Source organism: Phaseolus vulgaris, chromosome 8 (genome assembly GCF_000499845.2).
Source record: "Phaseolus vulgaris cultivar G19833 chromosome 8, P. vulgaris v2.0, whole genome shotgun sequence".
In the NCBI taxonomy this organism is placed as follows: Eukaryota; Viridiplantae; Streptophyta; class Magnoliopsida; order Fabales; family Fabaceae; genus Phaseolus; species Phaseolus vulgaris.
Genome location: NC_023752.2, coordinates 53413926 through 53434409, shown reverse-complemented (window position 1 = coordinate 53434409; position 20484 = coordinate 53413926). Strand labels below are relative to the sequence as shown.

Below are 20484 nucleotides of genomic sequence, written 5' to 3'. Positions count from 1 at the left end.
TTTCGATTTTTTATAGGCTTAATCTCTTCTGTATGAAACCTGACATGCTTAACTTTCTTTTTTTCATTCATTGCAATTGTAAATTTGTTTTTTTGATATTTTTGATAATTTCAAAGTAAGGTTTTTTTTTGTGCTAAACAAGAATCCTCTTTTTCAAATCTCCTTTCAAAACGTACCTAAAATTCCATTTCTTTGCAAAGTAGGGTTTTCCTATCATGCTGGCAATTTCAAAAATTGTGTACTTTCAACCTTACTTTTAAAATTCAAACCACAATTTCATTGATCGCAATCCTTGAAGTTTAAATGTTTGCCCTTTTTACAGTTTCGATTTTTTATAGGCTTAATCTCTTCTGTATGAAACCTGACATGCTTAACTTTCTTTTTGTCATTCATTGAAATTGTAAATTTGTTTTTTTGATATTTTTGAAAATAATTCCTTACCACCTCCTCAGTATATATATGGGTATGTTTTGTGTTTCACATTGACCATTGCATACTACATTTTCCTTTTACTCAAAGGTCACCCTTACAATGTCTGTGTCAAGACAAAATACAAATTGTGTGAAAGATGTTAATCCACAAAGTGAAAATTGGATCCTGATAGCAAGGGTTATACGTTTGTGGTTTGTTTCTGATTTCAAGAAAACAAAGTTTCCATTCTCCATGGAAATGGTCATACAAGACAAAGATGTAAAATACTTTATCATTTTCTTCCATATTTTTTTTTATTACAGTTTAATGTCATTTTTATTAATCATGCTTAATGTTTGTTGCTATCTTTCAGGGTGATAGAATTCATGTTTCCGTTAGAAGAACTCTAATTTATAAATTTCAAAATGATATTTTTGAGGATAAAGTTTATTCCTTCAATTTCTTTAGTGTGTCTACTAATTCAGGATCTTATCGCACTACCTGTCACCAATACAAAATCAATTTTCAGTTTGGAACCAAAGTAAGCTCTATTGGTAATGATCTGGTCTCATGTCCGAAACCTCATTACACACCAATTTCTGTGTTAAAGGCGCCTGGATTTGATACGGACTACTTAGTCGGTTAGTAATATTCTTTTACTTCAACAGATTTGTTTGAACATGTTTTTAAATGAATATGTTTTTACAGATGTTATTGGAATATTAACTGGTGTGGGAACTGAAAGAGAGCTGAATAGATCAGGGTCAACAACTAAGTTAAATGCAATTTCTATTGAAGCTGATGGGTAAGCTAATATTTTGTACCATAACTAATCCAAAATATTTGTTCTTACAATTGTAATTTTAATTTACAACAGCTACCGCATTGAGTGTACTTTATTTGGTAACTATGTTGATGAGCTCAATGCATTTCTGTCATCTGGAGAGCTGGAAAATATTGTCATCAGTGTGCATTTTGCTAAAGTCAAAATTTTCCAGGGTATGTCAAGTGTTGAATTTCTAATTTATTTATATTTTTTATTTTATTATTTTATTTACATTATATTTTAATTTTAATGTAGACAAGGTTTTTATACAAAATTGCTTGGAATGTACGAAAATAATATATAATGATAAGTCCAAAGATGCAACCGAACTCAAGAAAAGGTTAGTTTAATATATTATTTTTCGATAATTAAAATGTATGAACCTTTCTAACTACAACTTTTACCTCTGTAGGATGATTGAAAGTTCGGATTCTCCTACACAGGGACTCAGTCAATTGTGTGACTCTGGAAAACAGAATGTTGAGGATGAATTCATCACCTTCATTCATAGAAATACTATTCAAGGCCTGAAAGATTGCAAAGAGGTATTACTAATGTTTTTTAACAGTGTATTGAAATCGATTATTAATATTTGAAGATAATTTTTTTTTCTTTTTACAGGAAAGCACTTTTGTTATCTTAGCTACAATAAAACATATTGTGTCTGATGACGATTGGTGGTACACAGCTTGCTTATGCGGTAAAGCTGTTTACCCTGATTCCAAAATGTTTTTTTGTGAGAAATGTAACAAACATGTTATCAAAGTCCAACAGAGGTAGTGTTTGTACTTGCATGAATTTATTTTTAATAATTTGTTAATGATTAACTATTAATTATTTTCGTTAAATTATAGATATTATAGATATAATTTGTAAACCTTTCTGTATTTTATATTTCAGGTATAAGCTGAAGCTGCGAGTGATTGATGAAACGGATTCTACGACTTTCGTTCTATTTGATAGGGATGCCACTACACTGATCAATAAATCTTGCGCCGAATTATTTGAAAGTCATGATAAGGTAAATTATCGAACCATGCATTTGTTTATTTATGCATTTAAGAAAAGGTTATTATATTAATTGATATTTTTTTTTAATATTTAGAACGGTGATTCTGGTGTACTACCAAAAGACTTTGATCTTTTGATTGACAAAGCTGTTTTGTTTAAAGTTGGTTGTGTTAAAGATCAATCTCTTAGGTTTGATCAATCATTTCGTGTCAAAAAAGTTTGTATTGATGATAGTACTATACAAAGGTTTTGTGAAGGTCGTGTTGAAAATGTGGTATGTTTCCTAATTTGAGTGTATTCTTACTTACATTTTAACCTTAAATTCGTTATTTATACTGTTTTTGTTTAATTTAATTTACTTATCATTTTGTGAAGGAACTTCATTCTCAGAAGAAACGACTGTGTACTATTAAAGATGTCCAACAGGATGAGTCTTCTGTACCACTTTCTCAGGTAATTATCATTTAAAGTATTAAGTTAAAAAAGTGAATAATTTACTCTTACTAATATGTTTTGCTATCATCGCAGGATTTATTTAATAAATTCTCCACTGAAGCTGCTGAATTGCAATCTAAAACTATTGATTTAGGCAGTGATAGTGTGTTAGGTACTGTTACTGAATTTGTTGCTCCACGGGTTACAAGAGATTTTGCTTCACCTGCTCACACACCTGATGATGATATCCCGCTTAGGGTATTAAGGAAAAATATCAAGATCGAAAAGGGAGTACTATAATTTCATACTATTTCTCTAACGTTTTGTAACTTGAACAATCTATTTTCATGTATTGTGGGCTTTCTTTAATTTCTATGTAGAACATGTTATGGTGTATCAGTACAATTCTATTTTTAAAACTGTTTATGTAATATTGTTAGTTTCATATGTTGACATTATCTTTGAGGTACGTACTTATTTTATAGTTCATTTTGAAGTTGTTATATTTTTGTTTTTTTTTCAATTTTATGTCTACATTTTAATTTATTTAATGAGTTTGTTTTTGTGTAATTCATATTATTCCATACTTTTTGTAACTCTATTTTGTAACAATGGTTCTTTCATTAAATATCAGAATCGTAATGGTAAGTGCCTCAACTTTTACTTTTTCTTTAATTCATAAATTTATATAGAATTATATAATATTTTAATAATTATAATTTGTGTTTTTTTTGTGAAGGTTATTGAAATATTCTTTTCCTTTCCCAGGGAATTTTTTCCTTTATTACAGGTATTGTTTTCCTTTATTAGAGTTATTCTTTTTTTGGTCAATTCATTTTTTATACATAATATCTTAGTATGTGATAAAAAATAATTCTTTGTGTAATGATATGTTTGTCCTTACGAGAAAGAATTTTTTTAAACAAAAATTAACCTTACACTCAACTTCTAAGAATTCAAACGGATTTAGAGGATAGCATTAACTACGTGTCAGAGCAATTAATGCATCAGTTCATTTTTTATTTTTTATTTTTGCATCAACTGTCTCTTCTATATCTTTTACACTTTTTTCAAAGTATTCATTTCATCTTCCAAGACTAATTTATTAAAAATTATGGATAGAAGTAATAATTACAGAAGTTAAAAATATTATATTTTAAATTCAATATGAAATTACATTTTCAATTTTAAATTTTAATTACATGTATGTTATTTAATGTTAGACGTTAGGGTTTAAGTATTTAATTTAATTATATGTATATATATAATATGATATATTAATAATATTTAATATGTTTAATATATTTTATATTATATTTATTTTATACTTATGTATATATATATATATATTTATTATTTATTTATTTATTTATATATAATACAGTTTTATGTTAACTATTTTAATTTATTATTATATAATGCTAATTAATTATTAATTATACGTATCATTAATATTCATTTTATTTATCTATTGAAATAGTTGTATTTTTATTAATTTTTTATTTTGTTAATAACTTATTTAAACTGAAAAAACACTGTTGTATAAGGCAATGTAAAATGGAACGTCAAAGAATAATTACAGCTAACACCTAACACTTAACACCTAACCTACTATGCTTTTTAAAGTTTTGTCTTTTCATATTCATTTTTTTTTACTTTAATATTATTTCATTATTAATTATGAATATTTTTTCTTAATTTATTTTACTATCATTATTTGATTTTAATGATTTTTTTAATTATTTAATTTAGTAACTGAAAAGACATGTTGCTTCAGAGGAAATTTAGCGCAGATTTGGGATTGAAAAGGTATGATTGCTATATATAAGTAACGTAGGGCTTTCTATTACTCAGAAACCTATTGCTATTAGTCTTTTATACTTCTTCCCTACTTCTATTATCTTGATCTTTCTTTTTCTCATTGTCATGGTTGTCATTCCCGAAGAGATCGTAAAACTTAGTGGGAAAGGTTTATTTACAACAGTTAACATTCGTGGGGAGGTATGTTTTTGGTTCTTAAATTCCTTACTTTTCATAGTTTTTTCAGTTCTTTAAGTATTTTTATGGTTTTAAAATGGATAGAATGGACACGTGGATCGTGCATTCGCCATCGAGTTTGAAAATGAACTGGAGGAGGAATGGACCCTCAGCGACAGTCAAGGCAATATTCATATAGTATATTATAACAAAGATATACTTTGTCCCCAAATTGTGTATGGATGGTCCCGTCTGAGTGATTTTTATGGGTTTAAAGGTGACCACAATATATTGTTCCGTTACGTGGGTAATAACTCCTTCCATATAACTGTTTTTATGGGGGAGTTATGTGAAATGATTTTGACAAAATTTCTGAAGGAAGTTGAAGGGAGGTTGCTGCTCAACAGTGGCCCCTTTATACATTTTGGCTTAAAGTTGAGTTCGAAACAGGTCTTTGGAGGATATGTGGTAAGTTTACCATCCTTTCTTTTTAAATGGATATTAATATATTCTATTTCTTTTATTAACTAATTATTAACTAATATTTTCGTTATTGTTTAAGGATCTGCCTTCTCCTTTTTCTGAATATATTCGTAGAGGGAAGTTCAAGAAAGTTAATCTACATGGATGGCTAGAAGCTGTTGAATGCACCATTTTCAAGTCCAAGTTTCCTTCCAGAAGCGTTACACTCTGTAACGGGTGGAAACAATTTTGTCGTCTTCATTCTATTCGTGAAGATGACAAAATTATATTTGAATGTAACAAGAAGCCCTCTTCTGATATCAGGGTTCTACTACTGAAGACGTGTCACTACAAAAGACTTAGTGCTTAGGATAATCATTTATTGTTTTGAACTATATTAGTTTGTTTAAGTTAATTTATTTTTGCAAGTATTGCTTCTTTTTGTTGGGAAGTATCCAGTTTCCACTTTGAGGAAACAAGAACAATTTATTTTGTTTACTCTTTATTTTTATTTCATTGTGGTTCTGTTTAATTAGCTCATCTTATTTCTTTGTATTTATTGTTTAGTGTTTCTTTCGTTTCAATATGTATATATATATGCTTTTAATTTTTCATTTCTTATCTGGCATATTAATAATGCGTTGGCATTTCTAAATATGCTCAATGCTATAAGAATTGCCAGTATATTAAAAAAATCATAAGCCTGTTTTATATTTTTGAATGCATGCATATTAATTGGATTTTCTATATAATGTTTATGTTTATATTTTTTATTATTAATTATTATGTTATTATTTATTGTTGTATTAACTATTTTTTTATCTCGAAACCTTTTGATGTACATTTGTTTGTTTTTCAGTATTATTTTTCTAATTTTTAAAAAATTTTATGAATACTATTTCATTTTCAAAATATTTCTTATTTATTTCTGCAGGTGACTTCATAGTTCAATATGAATTTGCCTACAATTCGTTTCTATTGGAAGAAACACACATTTTTTTATTTACAAGGACTTCATTTGATATAATGTAATGAATTATACTTTTACTTGCAATAATTATTTTGCAGTATTTTTTTTGCTACTTTTACTTGCAATAATTATTTTGCAGTATTTTTTTTGCAGGTTCAACTTAACGAAGGAAGTTGGTCTTTTATACTTTATTTTTTATGTATATATATCTTATGGGAACATAGTATAAGAAATCGTTTTATTTAATTTAAATTAGTTTAAATTGTAATGTATTGTAATTTACAAGTCATTGTAAAATTATGTAATTTTAATGTTAATTTTTGTGTGTATTATATTTAATTTAATTAAATTAAATTTAAACTTCTGAATTTCACTATTTCTATATTTCTATATTTCTATATTTATATATTCCTCACTTTCAGAATTTTTATATTTAACCAGACTTATTATAATGTTAAAGTTCAATAAAAAAAACAGTTAAAATGTTATATAGCATAAAAATATTATTAAGAAAAATTAAAAAATCCGAAGAAAGGAAATATATCTTATTTTAAAATAATAAAAAGTTGTATAAAGTATTATTTAAGAATTCCAGAACTTTCAAGTAATCATTAGTTCCACTGACTACAAATTTCGAAGTTAAATTAAAAAATAAATAAAAAACAAATTAAAATAAATATAATATTAGTGCAGATTTAAAATAAGTTAAGAACAGAATTTTGAGTGTAAATCATTAACAAAATGAATGAAGAAGTTTCTGGGGAAGCACATAAAGTTGGTTCTATTAGTTCAAACTCATTTGTCCCTTATCATCTTCATCTTCTTCGACATTCATAAGCCAACTGATATCTATATTTTACATTTTAGAAACAATCTTTGTCTCAACATCTTCTTTTTGTTCATTATATTAGATATCAGATACCAGATCTGCTCTCCATGGTGTACTATGTTTCTGCTTGGTTCTGGGAGGTACAACTCAAACGCTTTAGAACGGAAAAGGTAATTAAAGCTTTGATTTTTTTCATTCCGACCATAAATATTAATTAAAGGTGCATGCATTTAAGACAAAAAAACTCTTTCTCTTCTTCTTTGATTTCCCAGTATAGAACTTGGTAAAAATAGGCACTGCAGAGGTATCCATGGAATGGAAAAGGTAATTAAAGTTTGGATCTTTTTTCATCCTAACCCTAAATATTGATTAAAGTTTCCATTTTTAAATGTTTTAAGTTCACAGATTTAAGGTATAATAATTATTTTAAGTTCTGTTTTAGTGAAATTAGTAAATACAAAATGAGAATATCTGTTTTAGTCACTTTTTTTTGGCGGTATACATATAGTACATGTTTTTGCATGTTGTGTAAAAATTCCTTTTTTTTGTTAAACAGAAAAGCTGTTCTAGAATGGTGCAAAAGAAAGTTAGCCAAAGTTCCTTTTTTTTGCTTAATAGGGTTGTGGGATCAGGGTATATTGATGTACTTTATGTTTCTGTTTTTGGAGGTTGCTTCGTTCATCTGTGTTTTAAGAGATGATTGTTCCTAGATAAAAGTCCGTCCACATATATTACTATATTTATTATTTACTATATATATTATTATATATACAATCTGATAAATTTATTCCCTGCAGGTTTCCTCTTTCAAAAGTCAACCAACAATTCATTAATGAGAATGCTTAAAGTAGAACGTTGTTCTTTTGCACTGGAATAGGAATTTGTTTTCATATCTTAAAAGTTAAGTTCCCCTTTTTTCACAACAACTTCTACACATGCATTTCTTCATCGAACATTGATACTACCTAAATTTTTAAATTTTTTATTCTTCTTACATTTCGAAGTTTGATTGTTTATTATGCAAAATATAGAAAAATTGTGCAAGTGTTATCCCTTTTGGAAGGTAAATTTTTGGTTTAACATTTTTAAGTATTAAATATAATTATTATATAATTATATAAATAGATATGATTATTATATAAAAATATTACACATTTTTTTCAATATTTTAATAGTTAATTAATAAATTTATTATGTCAAAGTAATAACATAAAAGGGAGTCTCGTGCGTGACCATATACCGTCAAAATTGGCGCCAAAACAAAGCTACTGTGAACAATATATTATTTTACATACTTACTGCTGAAAACAGTACATACTTTTATGGCTGAAAATATTTGTTCTTACTACAATACTCCCTGAAGTTCAGTCATTCAACTTTCAATAGTTATGGAGAAACTGAAGGAAAATATTAATAGAAGAAATAGCATTCTTAGCCTTTCTCAAACAAATTCTAATGCATCAGGTATACCAACTACAATGTATATTTATATTTTTAAGTGTCATATATACATACATATAGATATAGATATATATTTCAAAATTATTTTTAGAAAACAATTTCATAGTCTATTATGATCTATATATAATCAACTGTCACGCCAATTTATGGTAAAAATATATAAAAAATAAATGGTATGTTATAGTTCTTAATAGATTTATTGTTTGTTTATGATTTGACCTATTTTTTTAAATGATTTTTATTTTCCAGAGAATCAAAATCCAAACACAACATGCATATCTGAATCCCGCAATGGTAAGCATAAGTTTAAGCATATCTGAATCCCGCATTTTTATTTATCATTTTCACTGTCATTTTTTTTTTAATTGCTAGCAGCTGATAATGGAAAAGATGCCAGAAGAAAAAGAAAAAATATATTGTATGAATTGCGAAGAGAGAATGTCAAAACAACAGGTAGTGAACATAATTACCTTTTTTTTATCATTAATAATACTAAATGTCAAAATTTATGCATGTATTTTTATTTTTAAACAAGTTAATCCAAATGCAATACACTTAACTCATAATTCTATGAACTTAACTTTACTGTTATCTAATTTTTTTTATTATATATTTAAAAATTAGGTTCATAAAAGAAGTTAATAATCACTTATGATATAAGAGTGAATCAACTCTCAACACAATTTATGGTAAAAATATATAAAAAATAGATTGCATGTTATAGTTTTTAACAGCTTATTATTTTACATGGGTTTTATTCTCCAGAGAATCAAAATCCAAACACAACATGCATATCTGATTCAAACAATGGTAAGTATAACTTTAACAATATTCTTTACTTTCAAAGTACTTTATCCTATTTATATATGATTTTCGTTCTAATTTTTTTTTATTTTAGTTCTCGATGATAATGGAAAATATAACAGAAGAAAAAGAAGAAATATATTATATGAACTGCGCAGCAAAAAAGTTAAAACAACAGGTACTGAAACCTAAATACCTTATTTTTATATATATTTAGATTTAAATTTAGATTTAAAATATAATTAGCATTATTTGTCATCCCTTTACCTTATTTATCACCAATTATGACTTATTGTTGTAGGTGGAAGTACTCCTAACTCATGTGAAGATCTTGGTTCTCCAACATCAAGAATTATGATAACAAATATCCCAGTTTATGAGAAGTTTACTCCCAACAATCAATTAATGCATTCAGCAACCAAAGTATTGTCATCAATGAGTACTGTTAGTAATTTAGAATTGCTTCAAGGTTAGTGAAAACGTATTATAAGTTTTATTCATAACAATTTAAACTAATACTACATCAATAAACATTTCAATTTTTATATATACTGTTTTTGTGGAATCATTTTTTTTTATTATTAATCAGATGTTGCCAAATCTGCAAAGGTAGAAGAGGGAAACTTCATTTATGGTCAGCGAGAAAAGGTTAATCCAACAAGAGGTAATAACAGTGACATTTTATTTCATAAACATTTTATATTACTAAAGTCAAATCTTATGCCTAATTGATTTTTTTGTAGGTCAAACTATTGTGAACTCAAGTAAGAAATTTTTGTGTCAAAGTTCTCAAAATACAAGCATAAATGATTCTATCTGTGCAAAACTGACTCCTGACAATGAATTCAACACCATGCATTCAATTCCAAAAGTATTATCATCAATGAGTACAGTTAGTAATGAAGAATTTGGTCTTACGGTGCAACTTCATGGTTAGTTTTAATGGATAATTCAACTGTTTTCATTACAATTATAGTACTAATTTATGTTTTACTATATTTTTTCTAAATAAACTGAAATCATTAAGTAGTAATAATTATCATATATATATGGTTCAAACACACTCAAATGCTAAAGTTCTTCAAATCATTTTTCTAAGATTAAGTTTAATGTAAAATAATTTATAAGTTTTTATATACTGATGTTAATTGATTTATCTTATTCGATCACTCATTGAAAGTTTTTGTTTTAGGTCAAAGTACTCTTAAATCAATTCAGGATTTTGATTCTCAGACATCTGGAATTACAGGCTCAAATTTCCTTTCTTCTCATCAGCTTACTCCTAAAAATCAGTTAAACATGATGAATTCTACTACCAAAGCAATGTCATCAATGCAAACAATTACTCATGGAGACATTACCCTCACTCAACTTCCTCATGGTTAGTTTACGACCAGTGATTCGTTATATTTGATTAAACTATCTAGCAATGGCACATTATAATTTTATTTCTTTATTTTTTGAAAAAAAAAATCTTTGATTTTGTGCACATTTGGATAAAGCTGCAAAATGGTGATCAAGCTAGAGGTAGTAGAAATATAGACTGAATGAAAATTCATTTAATGAAAAACATTTTTTTAACAAAAATCATTTTGTTTTGCAATTAGTGACCCCTAAGAGTCATGTGAACGTGATGGATGCAACTTCTCAATCATTGTCATGTTTACAAACAATTTGTACTACCCCTAAATTTCAAGGTTAGTTCAGGAAACCAATGTAAATGATTTTTCGTTTATCTTTTTTGTCAATTAAATTTCAAAATCATACTCATGTTTTAGTACTAATTATTTGTTGCTTTGGAACATATTTTCTCCAGGTAATTCAGTTGCAGGGAGTTTAGGGTATGTATTTAGTAACACACTAAACTTACATAACAAGTCCGGTACACACAGTGTTGAAATCATAGAATCAGTGACTCAGAGATTGAATTTTGACGAAGATATCCAAAATGAAGAAAATAATGGTACTAAAAATTGTTAATTTATAATTCTTTTTTTTTTAATTTTGTAACAACCACTTTCTTTTATTATTTTTTGTTTCAGATGACACCAGACAAGTTTTTAGTTCTGAATTATATTCAAAAGCTGAAAATGAAGGTGCATATCTTTAACTATAACTTCTTCACTTCTTCATCAAACTAAATCAATTTATATCAAAAAAGTAATAGATCACCTTTCTTAATTTTCTGAAAATAGCTACTGTTGAATTTGGACAACCTACTATTCAATGTGAATACTGCTTGGGCGAGGTTTGGTATGAAGAAAGATCTCAGAAATCTAAGATTTATGTTAAGGTTGATTTTTCTATTTGTTGTCAAAAGGGAAAAGTACAACTCCCTTTCTTACAAAAACCTCCTAAATTGCTGTTAGATTTATTAAATGGGAAAGATAGTCGAAGTCAACACTATCTACAAAATATTAGAAGTTACAATAGTATGTTTTCATTTACTTCAATTGGAGGGAATATTCAGTCTTCGATAAATGATGGATCTGGCCCTCCTCAATTTATTCTGCATGGACAAAACTATCATAGGATTGGAAGCTTGCTCCCCAATAGTGGATCATCTCCTAAGTTTGCACAACTTTACATATATGACACTCAAAATGAAGTGTCAAATAGATTATCTCACTTTGGGTATGTGTTATTTTTAGTTACTTTACTGACTTACTTTCTATTTACTGGATTAATTCAAAGATTATTTTTAATGATATATTTTTAAAAATTGCATGTAGGTCAAAAGTGAAAAATGTGACGTTTGACAAATCCTTAATTGAAGATCTTACCAAGATGATTGACGACAACAATGTTTTGGCCAAAACTTTTAGAAGAGTAAGAGAATTTCTACATGATGATGTAAATTCAGATTTTGCATTGAGGTTATTTAGACACCGATGCAAAGATCTAAGAGTGTACAATACCCCTACAACAGATGAGATAGCTGCATTAATTGTGGGTGATATGAGCAACATGGAAGTAGGGCGAGATATCATAGTGAAAAAATATTCAGGACAAATGTATAGACTCCATGAAACACATACAACCTTTATTCCATTACAATATCCATTAATATTCCCCTTTGGAGAGGATGGGTATCAAGAACATATTCCAATACGGAATTCTGGAAGTAATAGCAGAGAACGTAAGAGAAGTCGTATTTCATTAAGGGAATTTATTGCATTTAGAATTCAAGAAAGAAATGTGGAGTTTGGGAATATAGTCCATTCACGTCGATTGTTTCAACAATTTTTGGTTGATGCATATACAATGGTTGAAGCTCAAAGATTGTCTTTTATAAGGCTAAACCAAAAAACAATCCGTTGTGATATTTTGCAAGGCGTACAAGAAGCAATGAATCGAGGAGAAACAAATTCTTCTGCAATTGGAAAGCGGATAGTTTTACCTTCATCTTTTACAGGAGGAATGAGATATATGTTCAACAATTGCCAAGATGCTATGGCCATTTGCAAAACATTTGGATATCCGGATCTATTTATCACTATTACCTGCAACGTAAATTGGTCAGAAATACGTGACTTTGTTACCTCAAAAGGATTAACTGCTGCTGATAGGCCAGACATTGTTTGTAGAGTTTTCAAGATGAAATTAGATCAAATGATGATTGACTTCAAAAAAAATGACTATTTTGGCAAAGTTAATGCAGGTAATCCACATTAACCCATATTTAACAGTTTGTTTAATTTATTATTATGTATTACATTTTGAAGAATTTTTTTCATATTCTTTCAGGTATGTACACTGTGGAATTTCAAAAAAGGGGTTTACCTCATGCCCACATACTACTGTGGTTGGATGGAGAGAATAAGTTAAGAAATCCAACTGATATTGATGGAGTCATTTCTGCAGAATTACCCGATGCATTTTTATATCCTAAATTGTCAAAGGCAGTGACAACCTACATGATACATGGCCCTTGCGGGGTAAGTCGAATAAGTTCACCTTGCATGATTAATGGTAGATGTTCAAAATTTTACCCAAAGAAATTTAAACTGTTGACTACTATTGATGAGGATGGATATGCATGTTATAAACGTCAAGATAATGGAACATTCATTCTTAAAAATGGAATTAAGTTGGACAATAGAAATGTTGTGCCATATAGCCCTTTGCTACTACTGAGGTATCAAGCCCATGTTAACACAGAATATTGCAACAAATCAAATTCAATCAAGTATTTGTTTAAATATGTGAACAAGGGTCCAGATAGAGCCAATTTGAAAATTACTACTGCTGATAAAGACTCTACAGAGACCCCAGTTATTGATGAAATTAAACAGTATTATGATTGTAGATACATATCTCCATGTGAAGCTGTGTGGAGAATATTTGCCTTTGATATCCATCATAGATGGCCTCCAGTTCAACGATTAACTTTTCATCTATTGTATGAGCAACCAATTGTTTTTAAAGACAATGAAGACATTGATGAAATATTGAACTTCAATCAACATAAAACAACAATGTTTTTAGCTTGGTTTGAAGCTAATAAAATTTATCCACTGGGAAAAAATTTGACTTACTGTGAATACCCTAGATTTTTTGTTTGGATGGCAGACAGAAGAGAGTGGAAGCCAAGAAAAAATGGTCTTAGTATTGGAAGGTTAACATATATTCCTGCAGGGTCAGGGGAATTATATTATCTGAGGTTATTGTTGAATTATCAAAAGGGTTGTTGTAGCTATGATAATATCAAAACTGTTAATGGTTTCATTCACAAAACATATAAAGAGGCATGCTATGCAATGGGGCTATTGGCAGATGATAAAGAGTTTATTGATGCAATTATAGAGTGCAGTGTCCTTGCTTCAGGAAATCAGTTGAGAAGACTCTTTGTTACCCTTTTAATGATGAATACTATGTGTAGACCAGATGAAGTGTGGAACAAAACATGGAAGTTGTTATCAGATGATATTTTATACCAAAAAAGAAAGGAGTTTGTCCTACCAGGTATAATTTTATTATTTTATTTGAAATTTATAATTTATAATTTTATAATTGCTATATGACATATAATTTCTTTCCTAGGTCTTAGAATTGAAGATGCTCAAATTCAAAACCTTTGTCTTCTACAAGTAGAAGAGTTATTAATTTCAAATGGTAAGTGTTTGAAAGATTTTCCAAGTCTGCCAGAACCTATTCATTCTGATTCCTTTATTTATCAAAATAGATTCATTATTGATGAATTGAATTATGACAAAATACAAATGTCTGAAATGCATTGTTCTCTTTTTCAAACTCTTACTCCTGAGCAAGTGGAAGTTTATGAGAATATAATGACAGCAGTCCTGTCAGACCTTGGTGGATTTTTTTTCTTATATGGTTATGGGGGAACTGGAAAAACTTTCATGTGGAAAACTTTGTCCACTGGTCTTAGATCAAAAGGGTTTATTTTTTTAAATGTAGCTTCTAACGGTATAGCTTCTTTGTTACTTCCAGGGGGAAAAACAGCTCATTCTACCTTTTGCATTCCTTTTGTAATAAATGAAGAGTCAACATGCAATATTCCTCAAGGAAGTCTTAGGGCCAAATTGTTGATCAAAACGAAATTAATTATATGGGATGAAGCCCCAATGATTAATAGGTTATGTTTTGAAGCCCTAGATAGAACTTTAAGGGATGTCATGAGAGCTGTAAGTGAAGAAAATGCTCTTAAACCTTTTGGTGGTAAAGTAATTGTATTGGGAGGAGACTTTCGTCAGATATTACCTGTTGTCAAAAATGGATCAAAGTATGACATTGTGAAGGCAACAGTAAATTACTCTGACTTATGGAAACATTGCAAAATCTTAAAACTTACAGAGAATATGAGATTAAAGAGTGATACATCAATTCAAAGTAAAACAGAAATAAAAGAGTTTGCTGATTGGATACTTCACATTGGAGATGGAGATATGGAGTTAAATGAGTTGGGACAAGGAATGATTGAAATACCGGAAGAGAATTTAATTTTAGATGTTGAACAACCTTTACTGCAGTTGGTTGAGTTTGTTTATCCCTCCTACATAAACAATGTGACATCTGATGATTCTTTTGATGATGGTGCAATATTATGTCCAACAAAAGAATGTGTGGATCAAGTGAATGAATTCATTTTATCATTAATACCAGGATCTGAAGTTTGTTATTTAAGTTCAGACAGTCCTTGCGAATGTGAAGAACAAGAAAATGCTCAAGCTGAGTGGTTTACAACTGAATTTTTAAATGAGATCAAATGCTCTGGAATTCCCAATCACTGTGTTAAATTAAAAGTCGGAGTTCCAATAATGCTTCTAAGAAATATTGATCAAGCCAATGGACTTTGCAATGGAACAAGATTACATGTAACTCACTTGGGGAAAAATGTTATTGGTGCCAAAGTTATTACTGGGAAAAATATAGGTGATCAAATATTTATTCCCAGAATGAACTTGACTCCTTCGGAAACAGGTTTGCCATTTATGTTTCAAAGAAGGCAATTTCCAATATCTTTGTGTTTTGCCATGACAATAAATAAAAGTCAAGGTCAAACTCTGAATAAAGTTGGTCTATATCTATCCCGTCCAGTCTTTACACACGGACAATTATATGTTGCTCTTTCAAGAGTAAAATCTAAGAAAGGGTTGAAGATATTGATTTTGGATGATAATGGTATTCCCACAAATTTCACTACTAACGTGGTTTACAAAGAAATATTCGAAAATGTTTGAAGTATTAACTTACAGCGTTACAAATGAGGTATGAAATTTCTTTATTTATTTGAAATATATTTTTATTTATCATATTTTTTTGTAATATATGAACAACAATTTAAGAACTGATATACACTATCTCTTATAGGTTTTGATCAATGCTTTTGTTTGACACAATTATTCATGGTCATCTTGAAAGTATGGTACGTATCTTTTATTTTGACATATCTTTGTCAAGTTTGCTTAATTTAATTAATGTTTTACAGGAATTACTTATAAGAAGTAACAGTTTTGTAAAATTAAAGTTCAGAAATGATGAATCTGTAAAGCACTTGGTGACGTATGTTTACTTAAATTATTAATTACATAATTTATTATTACTATTACAAATTTCGTGTACCTATTTGTGTACTTAATCTTTTATTCAAGCTCTTGAAAGGCAATGTGAAATTCTTGATTTATGGAGTCAAATTCTATTGAGGGTTGCGTACTGGATGATCATATCTCATTCAAGATATTAAGGACAAATATCAACATTGATTCAAAAGGAAGTAATTTTAATGAAGAAATTTGATGTAGTATTAGCACTGCTTGGACAATTTTGCAGTATATTCGTTACTCTCTGCTTATTATTTAATTTATATTCACACTATATTTTGATGATTTGTAGAATTACTATTGCACATTTCTTTGTATAATGTTTTGGTCTCACCACAGGACACAATGTTTCAGGTACTGTTAATATTAGAGTTAAAACAATTTCTTAAATTTCAATACGTTTATATATTATATATATAAATTTTTATTATTATCTTATTTTAATCAGTATTTTTTTTTTATAACTGATATAATTTTTTTTTATCTAGAATATTTCAGGTGAGTTATTTGTTTCAAGAACCTTTACAGGTATTGTCATCATTTTTATGTACATTTTAATAGTTTGTTTTATTAGTAATAAATATGTGTTTTATTAATTTTTAGCGTTTTTACTATTTGGACACTTTTAATTTCTTTGTGTAATGTGTTACTGTGCTCAAATTATATCTTAAATCATAACTTATACCTTAAATGATTATATAAGTTATTGTGCTCATATTATATCAACATTATGGTCCACAAGATAAAAGGTAGATCATTTCTTATTTTCAAGCTTTTTGTTTATTGATAAATGGTTGCATTAAATAGCTATCAGACTAATTAAGTCAATAATTTATTTTATTCTTTTTGAGATAGAGTGTGCCCTTTATATTTTCCTGATACACTTTTTTCGAAATTTATTTGCTTTTTCCTATGCAAAACTTTTTTCGAAATTTAATTGTTTTTTCCTATGCAGAGTTTGTGAAGCAGGTAATCATTTCATCCCAATTTCCAAATTTAAGGATTTCAAAATTTATTTTTTTAAACAATCATTTATTTTATAAATTATTTAAATTTTAACCGTTGGATTTACATGCTTATTATTATTATTATTTATGTCAAATCATTATATGTTGTGAGAATTGATTTTTTTTCTGGGACGAATTCTTTTTATGTTATATTTCTCATCATCAAACTTCTTAAAAATGAACAAATTCATTATTCAAAAATATTTATTAAATCAAACAATTTTTTAAAATAAAAAAAGATATTTAAAGGCTTTATTTATTGATAAATGTGTGCTTTCCATGTATCTGATAGCAATCAACTCACAATTTTTCAGATTGTACTTTTTTTAATTTAGTCTGACTTGCTTGATTTTGTATTTTTACAGATACACGTGGCTAATGTAATCTCTCTTACACATTTCTCAAAATATTGATTCCTCTTCCCTATCAGATTTGGTAGATATAGATAATCATTTCAACATTAAACATTAAATATTTCGCTTCCCAACAACCGTACTCATTTCTACCAAATCTTCTATAAAATATCCTTAACCCTACTTTTTTTCTGGTGCTCTACTACTTTGTTTCTGGTGGTTTCTCTATTACTCTTTTTCTCTTCTACTCAGTTCTTGGTGTTTTCTCCACTACTCATTTAATGGCGTCCAGTGCTGAAGAAATCATTAGACTTCCAACAAGAGGAGTCTTTTGGTGCATGAACAGCCGTGGTGAAGTATGTATATTTGTTTTTTTTTTCCAAAATTTCTTCTTTTCAACATTGTCTTCATTTCCTGACCTTTTTTTTCTTTATTTCATAAAAAATAGCTTGGTTATGTAGATCGGGCTTTCGCCATCGAGTTTCAAAAAGAACTGGGAAAGGAGTGGACACTGGCTGATTCAGAAGGAAACGTCCATATAGTGGAATATAACGAAAATTTATTGTCGCCGGAAATATTGAGTGGATAGTTTAATTTATTTGATTTTTATGGTTTCATAGATGATAACTACATTTTATTCCGTTATGTGGGTCACAACGCCTTCCATATAACTGTTTATATGGATGACGTCCCTCAGAGTGGAGTAGATCGTTATTTGGAAGAAATTGAAGGGAAGGAACCCTTAAGCATTGGTCCCTTTGATCATTTTTCAATAAAGTTGTCTCGATCAAGTATCCAACTCAGTTATCTGGTTAGTATAAAATTTATTTATTTCAAAATGCTCTTTATTTTATTCTACTTTATTTCTATTTTCTTATTATTTCGATATTGTTGTAGGATCTTCCTGCTAAATTTTCACAATATATTCGACAAGGGAGATTCAACAAGGTTACTCTGCATGGTCTACTAATGAATGTGGAATGCAAGATCTTGAAAGGGAAGCCTCCTTTTAGACGGATTAAACTTGGAAAAGGGTGGAAGAATTTCTGTAGTCTTCATTCTTATCGTGAAGGAGACAAGATAATCTTCGAATGTGATACGAGAAATCCTTCTTCTCATATCAGGGTTTTGTTACTTACTTCTATTCACAGTTTAAGTTATCCTGCATAATTTCGGTTATTATTCTCATAGCATAATAGTTACCAAGGACTAAGAAAGCTCATACATATTTATGTTTCTGCTTGGACTTTTTTGGAAAACTGAACAATTAGGTACTCTTTATGTTTATATTATATTCACTATATGTTTCTGTTTAGTATTGTTCATATTCTATTTGTTCATCTGTTTATTTATAAATTTGTTTCATTATCTGGTATATTTATAATAGGTTAGCATTATTACATATGCTTAACACTATAACAATTGCCAGTATATTAAAGTCAGAAAAATCTTTTATCATATTTTTTATTATATATATTTTGTGTTAATATTAGAGAATGCTTATATTCGTTTTATTCTTTGTATATTGTCTATTATTAATTAGTCATTCAAGTATTAATTGTTGATTTTTTTTTATATAGAAACATGATGATGTATATATGTTTATTATTGTTGTATGGTTTTTAAGATCTTTAGTTATTTATATAATAGTATTTCATTATGTTTTAGTTGTATTATATTACATTACATTTTAATTTAATTTAGATCATAAAAGGTGAATTCATAATTTAATATGATTTTGCCTACAATCTGTTTCTTGAAGAAACACACATTTACTGAGAGTTTTTTTGTAATAATTGTACTTGGTATAATCTCCTGAATTCTATTTTTTAATTGTAAACATTTTTTGGAGAGTTTATTCTATTTTTTAATTGCAAAGATTTTTTGGAGAGTTTTTTTGCAGATTAAATTACAGGTTGAAGATAGCATGAGGTTGGTGAAGAGGACTTCAAAATGAGAGGACTTCAAAATGGATACATAGTATTAGATAATTGTTTATATAATAATCTATTTGTTCAAAATATTTTATTGTATTGATATTGTAATGTATTTATTATGGCCAAAATATATTCATGAATTTTTAATTATGTTACATTATTTAAATTCATTAATATACTAAAATTATATAAATTTATACTATTGCAATATATTTAATTTCATTTCATCAAATTAATAATTAATATATATCTAAATAAATTTATTATTTTTAATATTAATATTTAAATATAAAAATTTCGAAAAAGTCACGTGCATTGCACGGGTCAACCTACTAGTTGGTATATATTTAGAAGTATAATAGATCAAATATAATCACTTTTATATTCTCAATTAATTAAATTAGTGTTGATTTATGTTTTAAAGTTATTATTACAAATTTAGTTTATTTACATTAAACTTTTTATTGGACTATCATTATTTTATACTATTAGCACATAATTTATTTTCTCTATACTGATACTTAGAAGATGCCAGTCTTGGTTGTGTTGGTAAGTTTTTAAAGGTGCAATAATGACTAATTTTGTATACATTAGCCATTAAGGAGGTGTTTGACTATTTTGATGCTCGTGCTCTTTATTGCAGTTAAGATTTGATGGAAAGTTTCATAAGACAGTCAATCAATGTTAAATATATCTTAGCCTCCATCTAAGTTTGATTCTTATTGAATCACATTTGGAGGATACACAACCACCAACTGGATAGTTTAGTATTAAGGTTCTAAGTTAAGGAGCATGCCATGGGTAAAAAAGCCACTTGGATTCTACAGAAAGGTTCGATGGGACTAGTGTAATTTAAAGGAAACCTCGTGTTTGGGCTCGAATCAATTTCAGACTGTACAACTCATCTTAGAGTTTTCGCCACATGTAAATAATCTAG

At 28.1% G+C, this 20484-nt stretch overlaps 1 protein-coding gene across 1 annotated transcript; it reads left to right on the top strand.

The window, feature by feature from the left end:
• The first annotated feature begins 531 nt into the window (after window positions 1-531).
• LOC137825344 (uncharacterized) lies at window positions 532-15890 on the top strand. Its single transcript, XM_068631016.1, has 29 exons — window positions 532-690; window positions 785-965; window positions 1120-1216; window positions 1289-1410; window positions 1493-1577; window positions 1650-1782; window positions 1859-2013; window positions 2138-2258; window positions 2343-2522; window positions 2624-2701; window positions 2777-2941; window positions 4538-4684; window positions 4766-5128; window positions 5223-5326; window positions 7004-7091; window positions 7478-7589; window positions 8632-8676; window positions 8758-8835; window positions 9488-9655; window positions 9776-9850; window positions 9930-10118; window positions 10379-10567; window positions 10794-10883; window positions 11003-11149; window positions 11229-11282; window positions 11382-11820; window positions 11919-12847; window positions 12934-14151; window positions 14230-15890. Exons 1-29 carry the CDS (start codon window positions 532-534, stop codon window positions 15888-15890), a joined length of 7572 nt encoding a protein of 2523 aa, XP_068487117.1.
• Window positions 15891-20484: the final 4594 nt, after the last annotated feature.

Bases quoted from the DNA above. Each gene is read 5' to 3' on its own strand.
- LOC137825344 (XM_068631016.1), top strand. From the start codon at position 532: ATGTCTGTGTCAAGACAAAATACAAATTGTGTGAAAGATGTTAATCCA. The intron at 8,677-8,757 runs GTAAGCATAAGT...AATTGCTAGCAG, and splicing joins CATATCTGAATCCCGCAATG to CTGATAATGGAAAAGATGCC. The intron at 14,152-14,229 runs GTATAATTTTAT...TTTCTTTCCTAG, and splicing joins AAAGGAGTTTGTCCTACCAG to GTCTTAGAATTGAAGATGCT.